The sequence below is a fragment of the Motacilla alba genome, chromosome 7 (genome assembly GCF_015832195.1).
Source record: "Motacilla alba alba isolate MOTALB_02 chromosome 7, Motacilla_alba_V1.0_pri, whole genome shotgun sequence".
Taxonomy (NCBI): domain Eukaryota; kingdom Metazoa; phylum Chordata; class Aves; order Passeriformes; family Motacillidae; genus Motacilla; species Motacilla alba.
In genome coordinates this window covers 26,267,367-26,286,506 of record NC_052022.1, presented here as the reverse complement: position 1 = coordinate 26,286,506, position 19,140 = coordinate 26,267,367, and the positions used below count along the sequence as shown (strand labels likewise).

At 41.8% G+C, this 19,140-nt stretch overlaps 1 protein-coding gene across 9 annotated transcripts in view; it reads left to right on the top strand.

The window, feature by feature from the left end:
• PLEKHM3 (pleckstrin homology domain containing M3) overlaps window positions 1-19,140 on the top strand; it is a 102,568-nt gene that overhangs the window by 39,778 nt on the left and 43,650 nt on the right. For 7 of the 9 annotated variants that reach the window (XR_005257658.1, XR_005257659.1, XM_038143612.1 and 4 more), the window contains exon 6: window positions 5,983-6,046. Coding sequence is in view for 6 of the 9 variants with exons in the window: in XM_038143612.1 (XP_037999540.1) it covers window positions 5,983-6,046 (64 nt within the window). In the remaining 3 variants the exon portion in view is untranslated. The other 2 variants (XR_005257660.1, XM_038143614.1) reach the window with 2 other exon arrangements.

Here is a 19,140-nt window from a genome sequence, read left to right as displayed (position 1 = left end):
ACAATGATTTAAAAACAAGTTCCTGTTAGATGTGGACACCATGTTAAATAGGATTTGTGCCATTTTTATCTGTGTCTTTATATCAGAACTTCCAACAGCAAAGTGCAGAGGTTCAAGAGTGCCTGACAAAAGCGAAGACCATTTTATTATTCTTAATTTCATGTTAATTGGGAGCTCTAAATTATTTTGATTTCAAAATGAAACTCTGTCTCTAATTCTCTGTTCTGCTTTCACTAACACTGCTACTTGATTCATGAGTTATCTGTAGTAATTCTTGTCTTTCACAATGTTACCATAACCTTGCTCAAGGAACCACAAAGGAGAGGGAGTTGGTGTACTGCATTTTAGTAGGAAGTTTATAAACTGGTTCAGGATTGCTGATGGATGATAAGAGTAACTGTTTTAACACAGGGGTGCTCCTGGGGAATTTCATAACAACATAAAATAATACCTTACCTGCACATGCTTGCTAATAAATCTAGCACTTAGTGTGGGCTGAAGATATGTGGGAGTGACTGTTCCCAGAACATAACCAGAAGTGTTCATACCTCATGAATGTGAAATGATTCACAAAAGTTTTTTTGCATAAGCCCACAGAATTAGAAAAAAAAATCTGGTATAATGCCACAAGAACTAAATGAATAAGTAGTGTTTTGGTTTGCTTTAAATTCATTCATTTATTTTTACCTTTTGACTTGAGAATCACTAAGTTCCCAAAGCCCTACTTTTCTGAGTAACTTTAGTTGGCTGGAAAGTTTGGGTTCTTCTCTCCCAGCAAAGTTGAAGGAGCTAAGATTTCCAAGGAAATACAAAATCAAAAGACTGAAGAAAACTATAAGAATTAGCAACACTGGAAAAAATCCCGCCTTTTCCCCTCACCTCTGATGCCCTTCTCGACCTTGAATTGACAATGTCCATATCAAATGAATTGCAAGAGAAAACCCAGCAAGAAATGTTATTTACCTTGCCATGTGTGTTTGGGGTAACTAGCAACTCACTGCTACCCCTCTGTACTTTTATAACCAAACAGTAAGTCTGAAAATTTGGAGCTGCTCTTAGTGAGATCAGAGTGCACACAGGTCCTGCCTGCCTGCTCCACACGTGGTTGGTGCATGACTGGAGGGACAGGACCAAAGAGGGCTCTTGCCCCTTGTTCAGGGCCAAAAAACCACGGGAACAGTGCTCATCAGCATGTGCTGGTGGCCTGCAGCTGCTACTGTGCAGTGCAGTAGCTCCAAAGGTGTAGGTTGCAGTGCCAGGATATGAACTGTGCTGGATGAGGAATTGGACTTGGTACCCTGGTGCTGTGCCAGCTGTGGGTGTAGCAGCTTCCTGCAGAGGGGTGGAGAGGAGGCTGAATGCAGTGCTGTGCTGGACCGGGTCATCTGCGTCCCCTGTGAGTCACAGCTCAGTCATACAGTTCCCAGCCTGGTCAAACCAGCTGGCAGCTCCTGGCTGGCACATGAAACCACGGTGCCACCTTCCCTCCCTTCCCCCCTCACATCCTAGGTTTTAAGAGGCTTTTTGGTATAAAGGAAACTTGGTTGTGCTCACCTGCCACCTAACTTGATTTCTTTTGATTGCACTATAAAAAGAAGAGTTCCCCCTGCTTATCACATTTGTACTTTGGTTATAGTGTCAGGCATAGGCAGATTAATTGGTTGTAGCTTTAGCAGAGCTGTCAGGGTATTTAACCCATTGAAGAAAAATTGCCTAGGCTGGTGATAAACAGGCTTTAAATGCAGAGCAATTACTTAGTGCTAACAAAGCACCATGACTACACACTTTATCCAAATGCAAAAAGCAAACTCTTATCAGTGGTTCTGTTTGCAGGAGGACACTAAAAGATAACCTTTGTTTGTGCAAATACTTACCTGATAAGATCATCCAAGAAGTAACAGATGAAATTTCTGTCTTGCCTGAAGGTTATACTTCAGATTATAAAGTATCAAGCAAAAAAGAATAGTAATCAGAAACTGAGAATGCTCACATCATTCTTTTAGTTGGATCAAAAGTCCTGGATGGTGTGTTTCTTTTCTGCTTGCATTGATTGTGTTTATATCTAGGACATAATAAAGCAATTTAGAGACGCTTAACCAATAGGACTTCAGATTTCACTGTTCACAGTACCTGGCAAAGCTAGAGGCTGCTTAGCATTGAACTTGGTTTGTTCATTGCAGGTTAAACCCTGACTGGTAGCCAGGGTTTGCAGCACAGCAGTCCTGTGACTCATCAGTGGTGAAACTGGTCCGGGAGTTTCCAAGCTGGGAAAGCTTAGGAGGTGCTTTTAGTGGGACGTGCACTTGATACCATTTGCCTCTCAAGGGTCACAGGTCACATTCTGAAGCTGCAGAGGTTTGAGTTTTTATTGTGATGAGTCTTAACGTCTTGGGTTTGACCTCTGTCTGGTTCACTCCAGTTTCTTTTCTGTGTTAAGATTTGACTGAAAGGCCGCTGTTTATTGAATGCTCCTAATTGACCAATTAAAAAAAAATCTAGTTAGTTGTACCACATCAATCAAAAGATTTACAGAACTGACATATTTTATTTTGCTTTCAAATGACTAGTCAGAGATTTCCCATTTGGTGTTTATAAAAGACCTTTATATTAAGGGAAAAGTAATATTCAGGCACGTTTTGGTCTTTTTGTATCAAGGTCTTGTATTATTTTAAGCATGCTCAAAGTTCCTGATGCAACCTTGTGTAGAAACTAAACACATATTTCCTAGTGAAGTGTTCCTAAGTGTCATTATCTTAGCCTGCTCTGGTCTCTGTGAGATTTTTGGACATAGGTGTGATTTTAGGTTGATCTGGATGCCTTGTAGTACTTTGTCTGGATGCTAATGCCGTGGTGTGGTGTTTGTGTGGGCCCCAGCTCGCCTGCTCTTCTCTACTGACTTTGGTTTCCTTTGAACAATTTCAGTTGCCGGTGACAGAGGGACAGAGATAGGATAGACACTACTTTCCTACTGGCTACATGGGAGGAGGCCTCCATGTTGGGAAGTAAGATGCTGTGAATTAGTCCTGTGTGCCTCCTCCTGAAAAGGACTTTATATCAGCCATGACCTCATTAGGCTCAGAGAACCTGTGCAGGCAAGCAAATGGTTGGAAACTGGCCATCAGTCATTTTCTTGCTCACTGGAGTACTTGGTCTGTATGGATTTCCTGCCCCAACTGATTTGCTTGCGTTTTATGAGGTTTTTTTAAAAATGTATTTGGGTTTGGTGTTTTGGTGCCTGTTATTCTCTTGTTCCAACCCACTAGAGGCTGACAAAAACTGGCAATGAACAGATGCATTTTGGGAGGTGGTTTCAGCAGTTACATTCAGATAGCTGTTGAGCTTTGACTTTTTCTTTCCAAACAGGACTAATAGAAATTTTTTGGAGTAGAACTCAATTGCAGACATGCAGCACAGCAAGACCTGTTTCTGTAGCAGTTGCTCAGCTCACCATGGGTGTGGTGAAAGCACTTCATTTATATGAGTGGGGGCTGAGCTGCCTCCTCCGAGGCAATTTCAGGGTTTCACAGCCATGGGACTGTATGGTTTCCACCTTTGGTGGTGTGAGCAAATGTTGAAGGAGTGTTTTGCCCCTCTGCATTTACTGGGAATCATGCAGGGACTGGCCCGGTTACTTCATGACTTCTGTAAATGCTGTTGCATTTGTGAGCTTTGGCTGCCTGGCTGTTCCTCTGTGGCCTACCACAGAGAACCAGTTTTAATTGTTAGAGTCAATAGAAGGACTGCACATCTGAAGCTGGACCAGCCTTACTTACTTACTGCTCTGTTTCTGTAGCAATGGAAATAGTCACTCCCTTCCCTTGAGTGCTGAGTATTTGTGTGTGTGTGTATCTATATATATGTATATACATGTTTTGCATAAAACTGGGAGGGCAGTGCTTATTTTTTTTTTTCCTGGAAGTAGATGTGGAAGTAGATTTTTGCATAAAACTGGGAGGGCAGTGCTTATTTTTTTTTTTCCTGGAAGTAGATTTGAAAGGGAGGAGGTGCATTGGATACCAGCTCTGCAGAGCTATTTCTGCAAATTAGCATGTTTTAAGGAAGGGGACAGGTATAGGGGTAAGATTTGTCACCAGGGCCTGTGCTGGCTGAGACTTGTCTGACAACGGAATTTGGTTGATCATGAGTTTGCTTTTCACCTGCACACTTTTTACTAGGAGTTAGAACTTGCAGGACATAAGGAAATAAAATGCCATCCTTGAAGGCAGGGGAGTGTGATGTTAGTCATCAATACTAGTCATTTACAGTTTTTGCATTATGGGCTATTCATGCTATTTCCTGAAAGAAAGGTCTCATTGGCTAATTGTTTTCCTTAGCAGTGCTGTAAGGGCATCAGCAGATAACACAGTTTCTGGCAAAGCTGTTTAGTGCCTGCCTGTATGATCAGTGGAGAATGATGGTAAATTTTAATGAAAGAAATTCTGTCTGAGCTGAAAAAATACTAATGCTTCAAAATGCTGTTCGGAGTTGACTCCTTATCTTTTAATAAGTCTGAATTATGACTTCTACCTTCTTAGAATTTTGACTTCTATTGCAAACGAGCAATTCCAGTCTCATACGTTGTCTGATGTCTGGATTTTGACTGTTTTCCAGTGGTCTTTGACATTGTGCCAAATGTATTCTGAAGGTGTGATGCAGCAGAGCCACTGCAACGCAGTCCCCTGAAAAAGGAGCAATAGTATAACCTGCAGAGCTGAAAGGGGAAATGGCAGTGCCCTAGTGAGATTGCAGCTGAGAATTCTGTGGGTAGAGTGGATATGCTTGGTGAGTGAGAAGGAGCAATGGCACAGTCCTGCTCTGGCAGAGTGCTGTAAGATGGGTGGCCTGCAGTTGTCAGTGCCTTGCTTGCAAAACTCTTCTCCAAAAACCCCAGTAAATCTTAATTTTTTTTCAAAAGTACTAGAGGAATTACAAATTATTTGTACTGCCCACCTTAGCAGCAGTGAGAGGTCCTAGTTCCTTCAGTACATACAGCTTTGAAAACTATCAGTATAAGGCTGTTGTTCAAGACAACTAACGGAATACCAGAAGCAGAGGTATTTTCATTATTTCTTATAATCCATGTTCTGTGGAAAGATTGCATTTGGTAGTCTTATTCTCTTGATCTGTGGTTTAGCTGGTTCTGTTGTTGCAGCTTCTGTGTGCATGCACACAAAGATAGATGTTATTTTTCTGTTCCTGAGATCTTTATAGCAGATACATACGTTTTCATAAACGTTTTTAGTTAATATCTGCTTAACATTCCAATGTCCTTTTTTTTCCTCTGTGATGTTATATTAACCCAGTTTTTCATTTTACTGCCAATCAGTCTAATTAGGGCATCTCTTCTCTGTTCAGTTTCCTGTAATTTAGCTTTACTTATCAGGTCTGTCAGTACATAAGCAATGGTCTTGCCTGAAACCTTGGCTTATGTAAGGTAAATACTGCTTTCTTAACTCATTATAGAGTCTATACCAATACATATATTTCTGTGTGGAAAGGGGAATTGATATCAGTCAACTTGATGTTGGAAGAACAGTATCTGCATGGCCTTTTCCCCCAATATAGTTATTTCAGTTACAAAACCACAAATCACATGTTAAACTGTTACAGCTTTGTAGCAGACAAGAATCTTGTCTCAGACCATAAGAAATACTTCTAATGTGTTGTTTGCATTATTTATTTGTATTGCTGCATTGTTTAAAGAATAATCATCGTCTGTGGTCAGAAAGAGCTTTCAGTGGCTGTTAATGTCTCAGTATATGACCTGACAATATGAGAATGACACTGGCACAGAAATTACTCTTATTGTGGGACTATTGTGCCCATGCAGAAAACTGTAAAAATAGCTGGTGCTGAGAAGGTGATATAATTCTAGTTTCCTTTTCTCTAACATTACTGTCTTGCTGTTATTTGGTGGGGAGAGGAAGCTTAGGAGTTTCCCAGTCAAAAAGGTGTGACACATACCCATTTGTCTCTTTTCAGGATCTTTCCCAGAGAGTATCTTCTTCAACAAATCCATCTTTATTCTCTGGCAGACCTTCAGCAGGTGAGTGTCTTTGGTTTATTCTACCTGTTACACATGGAGCCTGTTGTCACCTTCAGAGCTAATTGTCCCTTCTAGCTATTCATAGCATAAATACCCGTACTTCCAAGCTGTGTCTGTGGCTTGTAGTTCAGTATAAAAATGGGTTAACAGTGGCATCGATTAGGGATGAAAGCCTAGAGCATCAGTGTTCAAATAGGGATGGAAGGAGACTGTGAAAGAAAACTGTAGTCTGTAAAGAGAACTTTGCTATGAGAAATTTTTAATCTGCTCAATAAATTCTCGTCAAAATCTCAGCCCACAGGTGACAAGTAGTTTTTATTTCTTTGCTTGAATGAGTAGTTATTTGGGAATTTTGAAGTTTGTGAAGTCCCTAATGCGACGTGAATATTTGCAAATCTGGTGAGCATGGCCATGAGGAGGGGCAGAGTGGAACCTAACCCCCACCCCCCTTCCCCTCAAACCTCAGCCAGCCCGCTACACAGAGCTGAGCCATGCAGTGTTACCATGACAGATGTGACCACGGAAGAGGTAATGTGCCAGCAGAATTTGTCTTTGCATGGTTATGGATTCAACTAAGCAAGAACCTTGAAGTACATTTATCTGAACAGCAGGATTTTATTATGTAACAGGTTAAACAAGAAGAATTTGGAAAAAAGAGCTGAAAAGGGGAGAATAGGGAATCTAAGGTGAGTGTGCTGCAATGCTCAGATGCACAGTGGAGGAAGCAATGAGGTGAGGTGTGCTGGCTGACCTGGGCACCTCTGTGTCCACACTAACGCTGTTGCCAGTGGCATGTAAAACAGTGTTTTAAGCTTCTTTCACCTATGTTTCCCTTCTCTAGTGGTGCCTTTTCTGCAGGATAAGAGTAGCATAGTCAGTTCTGGATGTTCAGTTGACGCATTAAGTTGAGATAGTTCAGATGCCCCTCAGAGCTGGAGACTACAGAACAACAGGAAACGTGGCTTTTGTTGGCTGGAAAATCACAGGATAGAAATGATTCCATATATAAAATAAAAAGGCCAGTTGCCTGAGGTCTGAAACTGTTTCCACATCTTTTCAGCATGTTCTGCTATCTCATCTTTAATAATCAAGCCATGAAAAAGCAAGCTACTTAACTCCAGAGCTGCAGTCTCCCTGGTGGGCCTGACTATTAGCCCCCAGTGCTTTGTAAGCTGCTTAATCAGTTCCTAGCATTGGTAGTAGATATTTTAGAAGCAAGCAGCAGCTTATCAAGCACCCTGGGGGAGAGAAGGAGGGTAGAAGTCATAATTCATGCATTGATTTAGCACTTTCCTGTAACATGTTTCTTTGTGTTTTTGTTTGCAATACACCTTCTCTTCCCCTGAGGCGCCCAGTCCCAAACTTATTATATTTAGAGGCAATATAATTTGATTATAATTTCTGCTGGAGTGGGTTAAATTACATTTACCTTTTAATCTAGCTATAGCCTCGCTGTCAGCATGGAGAGGGTTTTCCACATTTTAGAGGCTCCAGGTTTGAAATCTGATTGCCTGTTTTTGTCGAAGTGGATCCAGAGTGGAAAAGAGAGGAGGGCCCCATTGAGAGAATGAATTCAATGGTCAGATAAATACTAATATCCTTAACAGCCCCTCCCTCCTGTGTGCTTTGCCCCTTACTGCTGCTTTTTCCCAGTTGCTCATCATTTTCCACTAACCTGCAGTTTGGGGGGTTTTAATCCTGAAAGTTTTTCCTCCTTTTGATTCCTCTGCTGCCTATTTCCTCATATCCATGGACTGCTTTTGCACTGTTTCCTGCTGTCATGTAGATTGCATGTGCTTGGGGAATTAACTAAAAGGTTTATTAAAGATTAATGGAAAGATAAGGCATGGTGAGTGAATTAGAAAAGCAGAGAGGGGTAATCTGCAGATATAAGCAACCTTTACCCTGGTTAGTCCCAGCTCAATTCTGATTTGCTTCCTGACCAAGTTCCCTTTAAAGATCCTAGAAAACATGGTTGTTTCCTACCAAGCAGCTGAGTTTCAAAAATGGGGTTTGAGGGTTTGTTCTTAGTTGCAAAAAAGGTTGAAATGCCTGTTTGCCAGTAGATGAAGCAGCTTATAATACTACTCTAAAATAAAATCCAGTATCAGTCTGTTTCCAAGCTTAACAGGGCCTAGATATTATGTATCTAGCAGAGTATATACTTGGGCTATCTGGTGGTCTGGGGATGGTTGTCACTTGGATCCATTTGGATAGGGTTCTAGTGGGGAAGACTTTACTGTGAGGTTAAAAGCAGAGTGAAAAAAAAATTGCAACAAAGTGGCCTTACTTTTGGAAATTTCCCAAATCCTGGTGAGACGGTGGTTTTTGCTAGTACTTGTATTGTTAACAAATGCTCGTAGTGCAGATGTGAGTAACCAAAGAGGCAGCAAGTGACAGTCTTTATTTGTACGTACACACAAATGCATACGTGGACTCCAGAAGGTTTTGCTGCAGCCCAAGGCCCTAGGGACTACATTAAAGTTTACAGCAGTCTGTATCTGTGGGCATTCCTGTGGGGTAGATGTTTTCAGAATCCTGGTGTCAGCAGACAAGATAACTGATTAGGTGTCTTCGGATTGAATAGGCAGAAACACCACAGCTTGCCTGTTCTGCCTCATTGGCTGCACTTGTTTGTCTTTGCAGCCTCGTGTCATCTGCCCTACATCACCCATAACCCTCTGCATCTCTGTTAGGCAGTTTATCCAGGGTTATTCCAGTCAATTAAAGCTTTCAAGAAGGAGATCTCCACTTGCTAGGAAGCAAGTATTCACTCCTGAATTTGCTGGTGTTAGCAGACATAGTATACTGGAAAAATGGATTAGTCCATGATGTGCTATTACAGTCCAGAATATTTTCATCCTAAGCCTGCTGGAGGTGTGAACTCTTCTCTGCTGACATTACTGATACTTTTGTGCATGTATGGACAGAGTTCATGCAACAGGAGTTAAAAACTGTCCATTTAGATTTTACGGGTGTGATTATGGGGCTGCTTTTATTGAAACTGACAATTTTTACATGGTTAAATGTTGGTTTGGACCAAAGTTGACTCAGACAAGAGTCTTGTATTTCTTATGAAAAGTAATTCTGGCTCCTTACACTACATAACATGTTGATGGGAGCTTTTGAAGTAAAAGACTAGAAGGTAGTACTGTGGTGATTTCCAAATTCAGATAGTTCATCCATAGAGAGTTAACTAATGTCTTGCCTTTTTTAAATGTTAAATAGCAAGATACACAAGTGCACAAAACTTATTGCAGTGATGCACAGGCAGTTCCACCTGAATGTGAGGAAGAACTTTACTGTGCAGTGACCATGCATGGGAACCTGTTGCCACAGGTTGTGGAGTTTTCTCTCTCTGGAGATATTCAAGAGCTGCGTGGGCACAGTTCTGTGCCACATGCTCTGGGATAACCCTGCTTGAGCAGGGAGGTTGGTCCAGATGACCCACTGTGGGCCCTTTCAGCCTGACACATTCTGTGATTCTGTGATGGTCTTCACTGTAGAAACTCTCTTAATCATGGCAATTATTTCATCCTGGTTATACCAACTCTAAAAGATACAGTAAAATGAAAAGGCTCCACATAAGGGCAAAAATTACTGGATGTGAAGGATGGAAATTGTGAGCAAGATGTGAAATTTAAAAAGATGATAATTTGAAGACTTGTTTATACAGGAACACTCAGGGAAAAATAATGAAATGACAAAATATGGGAATTTAAAAAGATGAGTTGAATTACTTTAAATCACTGTGTAAATACTGTTATTGAAAATATGAGTGGCTTTAATTTGGTTTATCTCCATTTACTTTGGAAGCAAAGTGACATAAATTGTATTAAGGCCAATTACATTCTGAATGTGTATGTCCATACAGGCATTTAATGTAGTATAATTTATCCATTTTAACATTGTAGATAAAGTAATCTGTTGAAATTTAGTTAAAACATTATTGACTTCAGATCAACTTTCCTAACTACCTGTAGATGAACCTACAAATAATGTGAAGAACAGAGCAGAGAAAGGATGAACAGGAGAGCCCTGTTCTCACGATAATATGGCACAGATCACACAGTGAGTATGAGGGATGCATAAAAATCCTTAATGGAAATGCTTCTTTGCAAAACACAGTGAGTATGAGGAGTTTAATGCCACAATGGTGTCACTGAGGCCAGAAATGTATCATCTTTGAGAGGATTAAGTATCCATAATGAGAATATCCACAGTTACAGTACATAAAATAAAGGGATTATAGGATTTCAGACTAGACATACTATACTGAAGGGATTAGGAAGATGTCTCCCCTACTGACAGACAATGATTTCATCTTCCTCTGACGTTTGGAGCACTGATTACACATAGCTCTGATTACAGCTCCTGGGAGCATTTTGGGTTTGCTGGACTGTTGGTCTCACAAAAGCGTTCCTCACTGGGTAATCTTAATGTTTCTGGTCAAGCTTTTCTGCATATAAGGCTCCCTAACAAGAGTGTGGGGAATAAAGATGAGCTTCAATGAGACAAAAGTTCTGCCTGATTTGAGCCTAACATATTGTTAGATTAGGATTAGAAAATTTTAGAAGAGCAAGGAAATCATTAGATCTCTTCAATCCTCCAGGCTTTTAACCCACACTGTACTTTCATTGCACCTCCTACACAGAAGTGAAGGAGTAGATCAGAGATGCTCTTTCTACTATTTTTATATATGCAAAGCTTTATGTTGATTTAGACAAGTTGTTTCATCAGTCCCAACAATAGCAAAGAATGCAAGATGTGGACTTCTTTTGCCTTTTACTTGCTGGTTTTTTTTTCAGAAGTAAAACTTCTTTTCTGATAACTCAGTCCTCATACCATTGCTTACAGATGCTTAGTATAGATTTGTAACATACAGCCTGATGAATTCCAAGCCCTTCAGTGGTGGTGTCCCTGCCCAGCAGTTCCTTTTTATTGATACAGTAAAATGATGGGATGTAGCATCTAACCCACATGGAACCTGTGCATTTGGCTGTTTTGATTGAAAAAAATGGGATTTGGCTAAGATACTTTGGGCTTGCTGTAGTTTCAGAAGTACTACTGAATTAGGTACGTGACAAATGCCCTCCTGCTCTTAGTGTAAATAGCTGAGCCTGTGAAATCATGAGTGCAAACTCACTTATATCAGTGAGAGAGTCTGTTGCTGTCATTTGTGTCATTCAGCGATTCAATATAAGCTGTATCATCTTAAGCTTTTATTTACCAAAGAGGTTGACCTGTGTAGCTATACCAGCAAATTCTTTTAATTTTAGGCAAGCCCTTTTTCTGCTTGAGGGGCAGGAGGTAGAAAATGAGAAGGAGAATCAGGTTTTGGGCAGGCCTGGCTGTGCTGAGATGACTCAAGATTTGTCCGTCACAGTTCTGTGTGGGAACTGACTGTGCTCAACAAGGGCAGCAAAATGCCAGGCACATCATCTGTGCCATAGCAGCCACAGTTCAGAGTTCAGCACTGTTGGGAAAACATTGATTCACAGCTCCAGCCTCCCAAGCAAGGGTTGACACAGCATGTGTGACAGAGGTGTGAGTCCTGCAGGGAGTTACTACCAGTGTAATAACACCAGATAATTCTCTACATGACCTATGTAAGGATGCATCTTAGACCACAGTGGCATAATGTTAATAGCTGTCTTTATGAGCTGTGCCTGATTGACAGTGTTCTAAACTAAGTATATTAGCAGAGGAATATGAAAATAGTCCCAGGATGGGAAAAACACACAATATCTGTTTTCATAAGTATTAAAACATCTGATAGCAAAGCAGCAGTTAAACAGCTTGTCTACTTTCCTGTGGCCGTGGCTCCTTTATCACTGAATCACAGAATGGGTGAGGTTGGAAGCACCACAGTGTGTCATCTAGTCCAACCTCCCTGCTCAAGCAGGGTCATCCTAAAGCACCTGGCACATCATTTATTTTTGTCACTCCCTGGAGGTTGCCAGCACTGAGCTGCCTTTCAGCAGAACAGGAAGCTTCAGGTTAGCTGATATTCCCGGTGTGTGTGTAATTCTCAAAGTGCTGACAGCTCTGGTTACAATTAGTGGTAATGGCAGTGATTGTACTGGCGTTTCCTTTTTACCTCAGCTCTGCTGGGGAAGGGAGTTGCTGTCATTCAGAGTGGCTCTCAGGCAGAGAGCATGGCAGAGCCAGCCAGGCTAGGGGATGAAGAGCTGGTTAGGAGCATTTTGGCAGGTGGCTGTCAGGAAGACAAGTTCATCTGAATTAGGTATTGCAGGCAAATCTAGAGATCTAGCAAGATTGTTAGTAGACATTTTTAATAGTAGGACTGGTTCCAGCACTGCATGAAACCAGAATTTTTAACAGGCTTTATTAAATACTTGTAGTCCTTTTGAAATACTTGTAGTCCTTTTCCTTGTGAATATGTAATCTAGGCCACTTGAGGTAAGTGTGGCTTTTTAGAATGAAATTCTGTTTAAAATGACCCAGTAGTGGTGCCAGGGATTCACTGGAGCTTTTGAGTTGAGATCTCCAGAGATACTTTAATTTTTTTCAGCCTGTAGAAGCAGTGGTAATATAAGTTACCCCTTTTCTGCTGCCTTGTGCTAAACAGGTGTCTTCTGTTATTTTCTGCTGTGCAGAATGAAAAGCCCAGTACTGGAGATGTGTGTTAGCAGTGTGAAAGATTGGGCTCTGAACTCATTGCTCTACTTCACTTTAAATGATGATTTAGGAGAGCCAGCTGGGTGTTCCTTCAGGATTAACACCCTGAAAAAACAGATTTCCCAAGAAATAAAATAGTGTCTCACCTGCTTGGATGAGAGAAAAACATTTTTTTTTTAGGTTTTTCTTTTAAATATACTTTGTCCTCACAGAGGTTTTTTTCAGAGTTAGCCCTAGCCATTTTCTTGGTATGTTGCTTTCTTGTTCTAAAATCCTTCAGAGGACTCCTCCTTAAAATGCCCAGATCCAGGCCTATGCAAGGCAGAAAAGTTTCTAATTTTGTGCTATCACTCATGAAATAACATCTTGCTCAGTGGGCATGTAGAGTCAGTTAATATCTCTGCATGCAATTGCTTGCCTAATCTTAAAAAAAGGTGTATATATACTCTCTGCCTGAATGCGTATTTGCTTCTGTATTTAGAGTCACGTATGTTTGTAAGCTAAGTAATGTGCTTTCTGTTTTCTACCAGCCAAATTCCTGGTACTCTTTCAACCTTGTTTGATTAAAACAGCCTTTAACCTTTGCTTGAATACCTTTTTCTTAAAACAACCTATAATTCATTCCTGCAACAAGATCAGGAGAACTTGGAGTGTGACAAAATTGACATGTAGCTGCCTGGAAACCTTGAGGGAAGGAGAAAGGAGCAAAGACCATTGAAACACAGTGAGTGTGAGTCTTGTTGCAGAGCTGGCGGGGGAGCTGGCACAGGTGATTTCCAGGCATGTTGTTTATACTGAGACAATTCCATCTCCTCTTTACTTGTGTCAGCTTGCATCCAGAGACCTGCTGAAATTTCTGGCATTTCTTCCTTTCAATGAGAAGAGTGGGGGAGGGCTTGGAGAACCTTGTCATCCTCTCTGTCTGCTGCTATAAATCGACTTGAACTGTCGCCAGTTTGTTTTTCCTCTCCCCCAGCCAATGTAAAACTCCATCTTCACCTCACCCCCTGCCTATGTGTGCTTGTCAGAGATTAGCAGTGTTTGCTCTTGACCTTGTAATTCTTCCTCTTCCCGGTGCCTATTTTAGTTAGGGGCTAATTTGTGGAGTATGTCTCTAATAGCAAATTAAAGTGAAACATATTTAGGGATTTACTCCAGAAGGACTGTGAACAGCAAATGGCTCTGCCATCAGCACAGGCTGCCTGATGCAAACAAGTCAGAGGGGGCTTCTGATTTCTGTTTATTCAAATATCACTCCTTTAGTTTCCTCTGCTTAATTTGATTTATTTGGCAGTTGGTTTTGTGGGGTTCTTTTTGTTCTTTGCAGTGTTTATTGCAGGGTTTCCTTTCAGATTGCTCTCTGCCCTGTGTGGGTGATGAGTTAGTGCAGCACAATGCGTGCTGGTGTCAGCAGTGGGCGAACAGAGTCCCTGGCTCACCTGCTCCTGCCCACCCTGCTGTCACCTGTACCACAGGCGGAACAGGCTTTTGGGACAGCGAGGGACCTGTGGAGGGTGTAAAGGGAAGAGGAGGGAAAGGGTGGGGTGGTATCACTCTTGCTGTTGGGAGCTGGGATGGTGGCCCGTAGCATGCCTGTCACAACTGAAGTTACTGCTGTGTTCTTTTTTATTTTGTTGTATAGCAGTGCACAGTGACTGATTGTAGTGTGCATGCACACAAATAGTAAGAGGTCATTCTTCCCTTAAATCACCTGTAATTTAAATAAACAAGATAGGCAGTCTGAAAGAGGTGACTGGGAGTCAAAATGGAGCAAGGAAAGCCAGCCGATTAGTATATTGCACAAAAGATCTGATATCTGCCTCTCTGCAACTTTTACCTCATGATCATCCTTCCTCCTTCCATTTCCTTTTCCTCTGAACTAAAGATTAATTGTGCATTGAAATTATAACAAGAATTTGTGGTGTTAAGAATCTGGCCAACGGAAGAGAAAAAATCCTCAAGGAAATTAGCAGTCCACAAGCATTGTCTGTTCCCTAGATATAAATGACTGGGAACTTCCCAGCCAGAGAATGTTTTCCCTTTATTTTCTCTGCAACTTGTATTATCCTTAGCTAAGCATATTGTAGCATGCTTGTTTCCAAGTCTGTGTTTTTATCACAGAAGTCCTGACCCCACTGAAATCTTCGTGGGGCAGAACTTGCATTTACCATTTCAGCTTTAATGCCCAACTTGCATATTTAATGAATGCAGAAAATACCTGCTTGTTATCCAGTAAACAAATAGGGAAAGGCAATCATTGTATTTTTCCTACACCCCCAGTCCACTTTTGCTTGTCCTGACTTCTGACACAGATTACCTGTGACAGACAAGAGAATTTGTCAGAAAATGATTTCTGAAATAGATATTGCAATGTAAGGATAGGAGGTAGAGTGTAAAGTAAAGATCCTGACTGCAGCAAAAGATCCGAGGCAGGCATTAGGAACAACTTTCCAGTTGTTCTGAGCACTGAACTGATGTGGTATCTCTCTGGTGAGAAGTTTTTAAGCAAGTCATACAGTCATTTTGGTTGTGCTGGAGGGTGAGGAACAAACCAGATGTTTCTAAAGGTGTTTTTTCTAGACCTGTTTTCTTGTATCATTGGTAGCTTCTTTAAAAGCATATTTCCAATCTGTCCTGGAGATGGAGAAAGATTATTGAATGTTTAGTCCTCCTCCACAAAGCTTCCACTGGTGGAATTTGGAGGGTAGTGAGCATCCAATGGTGAATTGAAGACAGTCTCTTCAGGATATTTTATCTGCCCTTTCATTCAGTCCAGGAAGCATATTCTCTGTGGTGCTTTAAAGTCCAGGCAAAGCTGGAGCTAACCTCTGAACTTGTTAGGAAAAGGCATGATTCAGACTAGCTGTTTCTGGAGAGGTAAAAAGAAAGCAACCAATGAGGGCAGAAACCTTTTCTGTAGAGGATGGTGGAAAGCTGTGCACAATTGTTGTCTGCTCCTTCAGGTAGCTTCCTTCTGCCAGACATGCCTGTGACAGTATTCCTGCGAATTAAAGTACTTTCTGTCTCTTCAATTTGCATAATTGGGGATCATGAATGAGTGAATCATGTCCACCACCCCTTCTATTTTCTCAGTGCCTCTTGGCCTTTCATGTCTCTTCTGCATTGCGTCAGTGCCTCCTGGCAAATTCTGTCTATGTCTGTCTCTCAGATCAGGCCAAGTGTGTGTCTGGCCTTGAGAAATAATCATAAATTTTGTTCTGTCAGGAGGAGACAATCCAGTTTAGATTTGAACCTGTAGTTCAAGGTGTTTTAGGGATTTCATACCACTTAACCCATACCCTCCAGGGATCACTTGTGTCTGACATGTAGATCAGACTGGAGGAATAAGAGCAACAGATTGCTCAGTGCTTCAAAAGAAGGTTATGAAGCAAACCTGTGTCTTTAAAGAGAGTGCCTTCTAATAAATGTTATCTGCAGAGAAATACACCAGTCCCTGCATAAGTAGTTAATGTTACTGCTTCAGTGTTGGCTCATAAAACAACTTTATCACCTCTATGACGATAATGATTAACAAGCTGATTTACAAGGGTGGGGTCACAAAGCCATTTGGCAAATTTAGCTTGTCTCACAGTGGCAGGAATACAGAACCTGGGTTTTACAGTATTTTTACCACTTTACCTGGAATACTTAACCCTGGTGGCCAGGCTCTTAGGCAGAGCAGTAGCAGCAGGTTCTCCTTTATGAGGATAATAAACAGAGTTTCCTGCAGTGCTTCTGATACCTGAGGAAATTGCAGGTCTCAATCTGAGGATTCAGGAGCTCTGGGGACATTTCACCAGTTCCCATCTCAGTGTTTATTCCCTGATCACTTAGTCACAGTGAACTGACAGTGTTTACAGGCACACTGTTATTTGAGCCTCTGGTTGACTGCCCCTTGTGCCAGAGCTGGCAGAATATCTACCCAAAGATGTGTGTAGATTTATCTTCTTACTCTTAGATTCTGAATAGCTTCTGTTAAATTATCCTTTATCTGTTGATTCTCCATCATCTTGGATCTTAATAAGGAAGTTTTTTGTTTAGACTGTGTCAGATTTTTCTTTTATTATCATATGGTAGGAATTACCCAGAGTGGCAAATTTAATTTAAGAAGTATTTTAATCCAGAAACACTTTGTGTGGTTGTAATATACCATGACACTGTTGAGAATCTAGACTTCTTAACCTTTGCAATTTCTCACATTGAGCAAAATGGTGTATCTGAAAGCTCAGCAAGCTGTATTCCTTTTACTGTCTGTTCTGACAGTCCTAATGTAGGTGATCAAAGATATTTATGATCTCCATTCTATGTAAACATCTACTGCACTTTTAGAAGTTGGCAAAAATGCACAGACAGAGTAGAAGTTTTGATGACTCTGACTCAAATTCACAACACAGACTCCTGCAGGGATGTAGGTCTTACTCAGTACCTTTTGCTTCTTATCTAGCAATGCTGACAGGAGCCCTGCCCTGAAAACAAACACTCACTGACCTCAGAAATGTCTGAAAACTGTGCTCTTTTTTCTTTCCTGTCCAGAAAGTTCATCGTATCTGATAGATTTCAGTGCTGATTTATGTGGCCATGATGCAAAGTTCGGGTATTTCTGTGGCCCTGATCTACTAGGTGGGTGGAAGGCTATTGCAGGTGTTACTTGAAGCACTAATGGATTACAGCTAACTCATTTGTCCTCCTGTTTCTACACATCTCTCCCCTAGTTCCTGCTAAAGTTATTGGGATATTACATCTGTGGAAATGCCACAGTCTGAGTTAGGAGGGGTCTTGCATGCTTGCCTTGTCTAAACAATATTTGATTGCTTTTCAGTTAGTCCCAGCCAGAGGCTTCTATTAATGTCTTTTGTAATTTGAACAACTCTCAGGAACAAACTCTAATTCTGTAATAGGGTTTTTTTGTGCCTAGGTTTTGGTCTTGCTCTGTTTCCTAAACAAAGTTATTACAAGTCATGAGTTTAGGTTACCATCTCTGGGTTAAAACTCAGAACAGACTTGAAAAGTCCTGCCACTGTTGCCTTGGCCACTTTTCTAGTTTGGTTTTTAATATGAAAACATATATTGCAACACCTTGTTCACTACATTGCTCTCCCATGGGACTGGTTTGTGCAACCCTCCTTCATACTGGTAAGTAGGTTCTCATACAAGGAGTTTTTATTGACTGAACAGGGAAGACAAAGTGACTTGACTTCTCTGCTGTGTGCAATGGGAGCTGGGGGTTTGTGCTGCATAGGGGCACAGCTGGGTCTGGGACGTGGGGCCTTCAGAGGTGGACTTCAGCCAGCACTGTGCTCAGCCCAGGAGCCAGGATGAGGGATGGAGTCAGGACAGAGCTGGAACTCAGCGTGTGCCAGAGATGAGGGGACTGCCTCTCCTGCAGTGCAGGGCAGTGCTGTGGGCTCAGAAATGCTTTGTGAAGGTCAGACACAGGGACTCTGGTCACAGGCCCCTGGGAAACACCTGCTGCTTCTGTAAGTTGTCTGTGAACAAGAGCCCTGTTCTGCACATTGTGGGCCGCTCTGGCTCGGTGGATGCTCTGGTCTATGGCCTTTGCAGGTGTTGGTCTCTGGGGACAGCTGGCTCTCCATTTGTTTGTGAAAACATCACCTTGATAGAGTGAGGGAACTAAGAGTAACTTCCACTCTTTGAATAGAAGGATCAGGAAACCTCTGGGGATGAGCAGCCCTCCTGAAAAATAGTTAAACTTTGACTGATCACACATTGCCCTCATAATCATATTAATGTGATATATCCAAAGGGACTTCAACTTGTAGCACAGCCACTGCTGCCTTTTATCTCCTGTCTTCCTGGTGAATCAGGAAATACATAACCCAGTGCACGTGTCCTGCCCTCCCACTGCACAAAGACTCTCGCAGCCTTTGCCAGCGTTGGCTTGTTTGGCAGCCCCTGCATTTTCCCCTCACCTCACTTATTCTGTGCAATGTTTCTTCAGAATTATACTACTCCCCAGCTGGACACAAAGAAGAAAGTTTGATTTACCTTTATTCATAACATTGACTTGCATGAGAAGCCTCTGTTTCAGAAGTCATCTAAAATAATTGTGCCACCACCCTTTCAGCACATGTTCAGGTACTTGTACCCCTTTTGTTTCTCCCATTGCTGCAGACAAGTCTCTGCCTTCCCCTCTTGCTCTTCAGTACAGCTTGAGCTTTCCCAAGCTGGGTTCAGGAGGCTAGGCAGTGGGGCAGGTAGCTGCTCCTGTTGGATTTCCTGGTTTCTCCTCTCCTCCTGGCAGCCCTGGCACCTGCAGCCAAACTCTGGCCAGAGGGATGGTCTGCAGTATGGGCAGGGAACCTGTATGGGAGGCTCCTCCAAAACACAGCTTGTCCCATTTCAGGTGGAAGATATGTGGCAGTTACTGTAAAAAGCAGTGTTTGCTTTGCTGGTTTAAATTGTAAGTGCTCTGAGGGCAGGGCCTGGCTTTT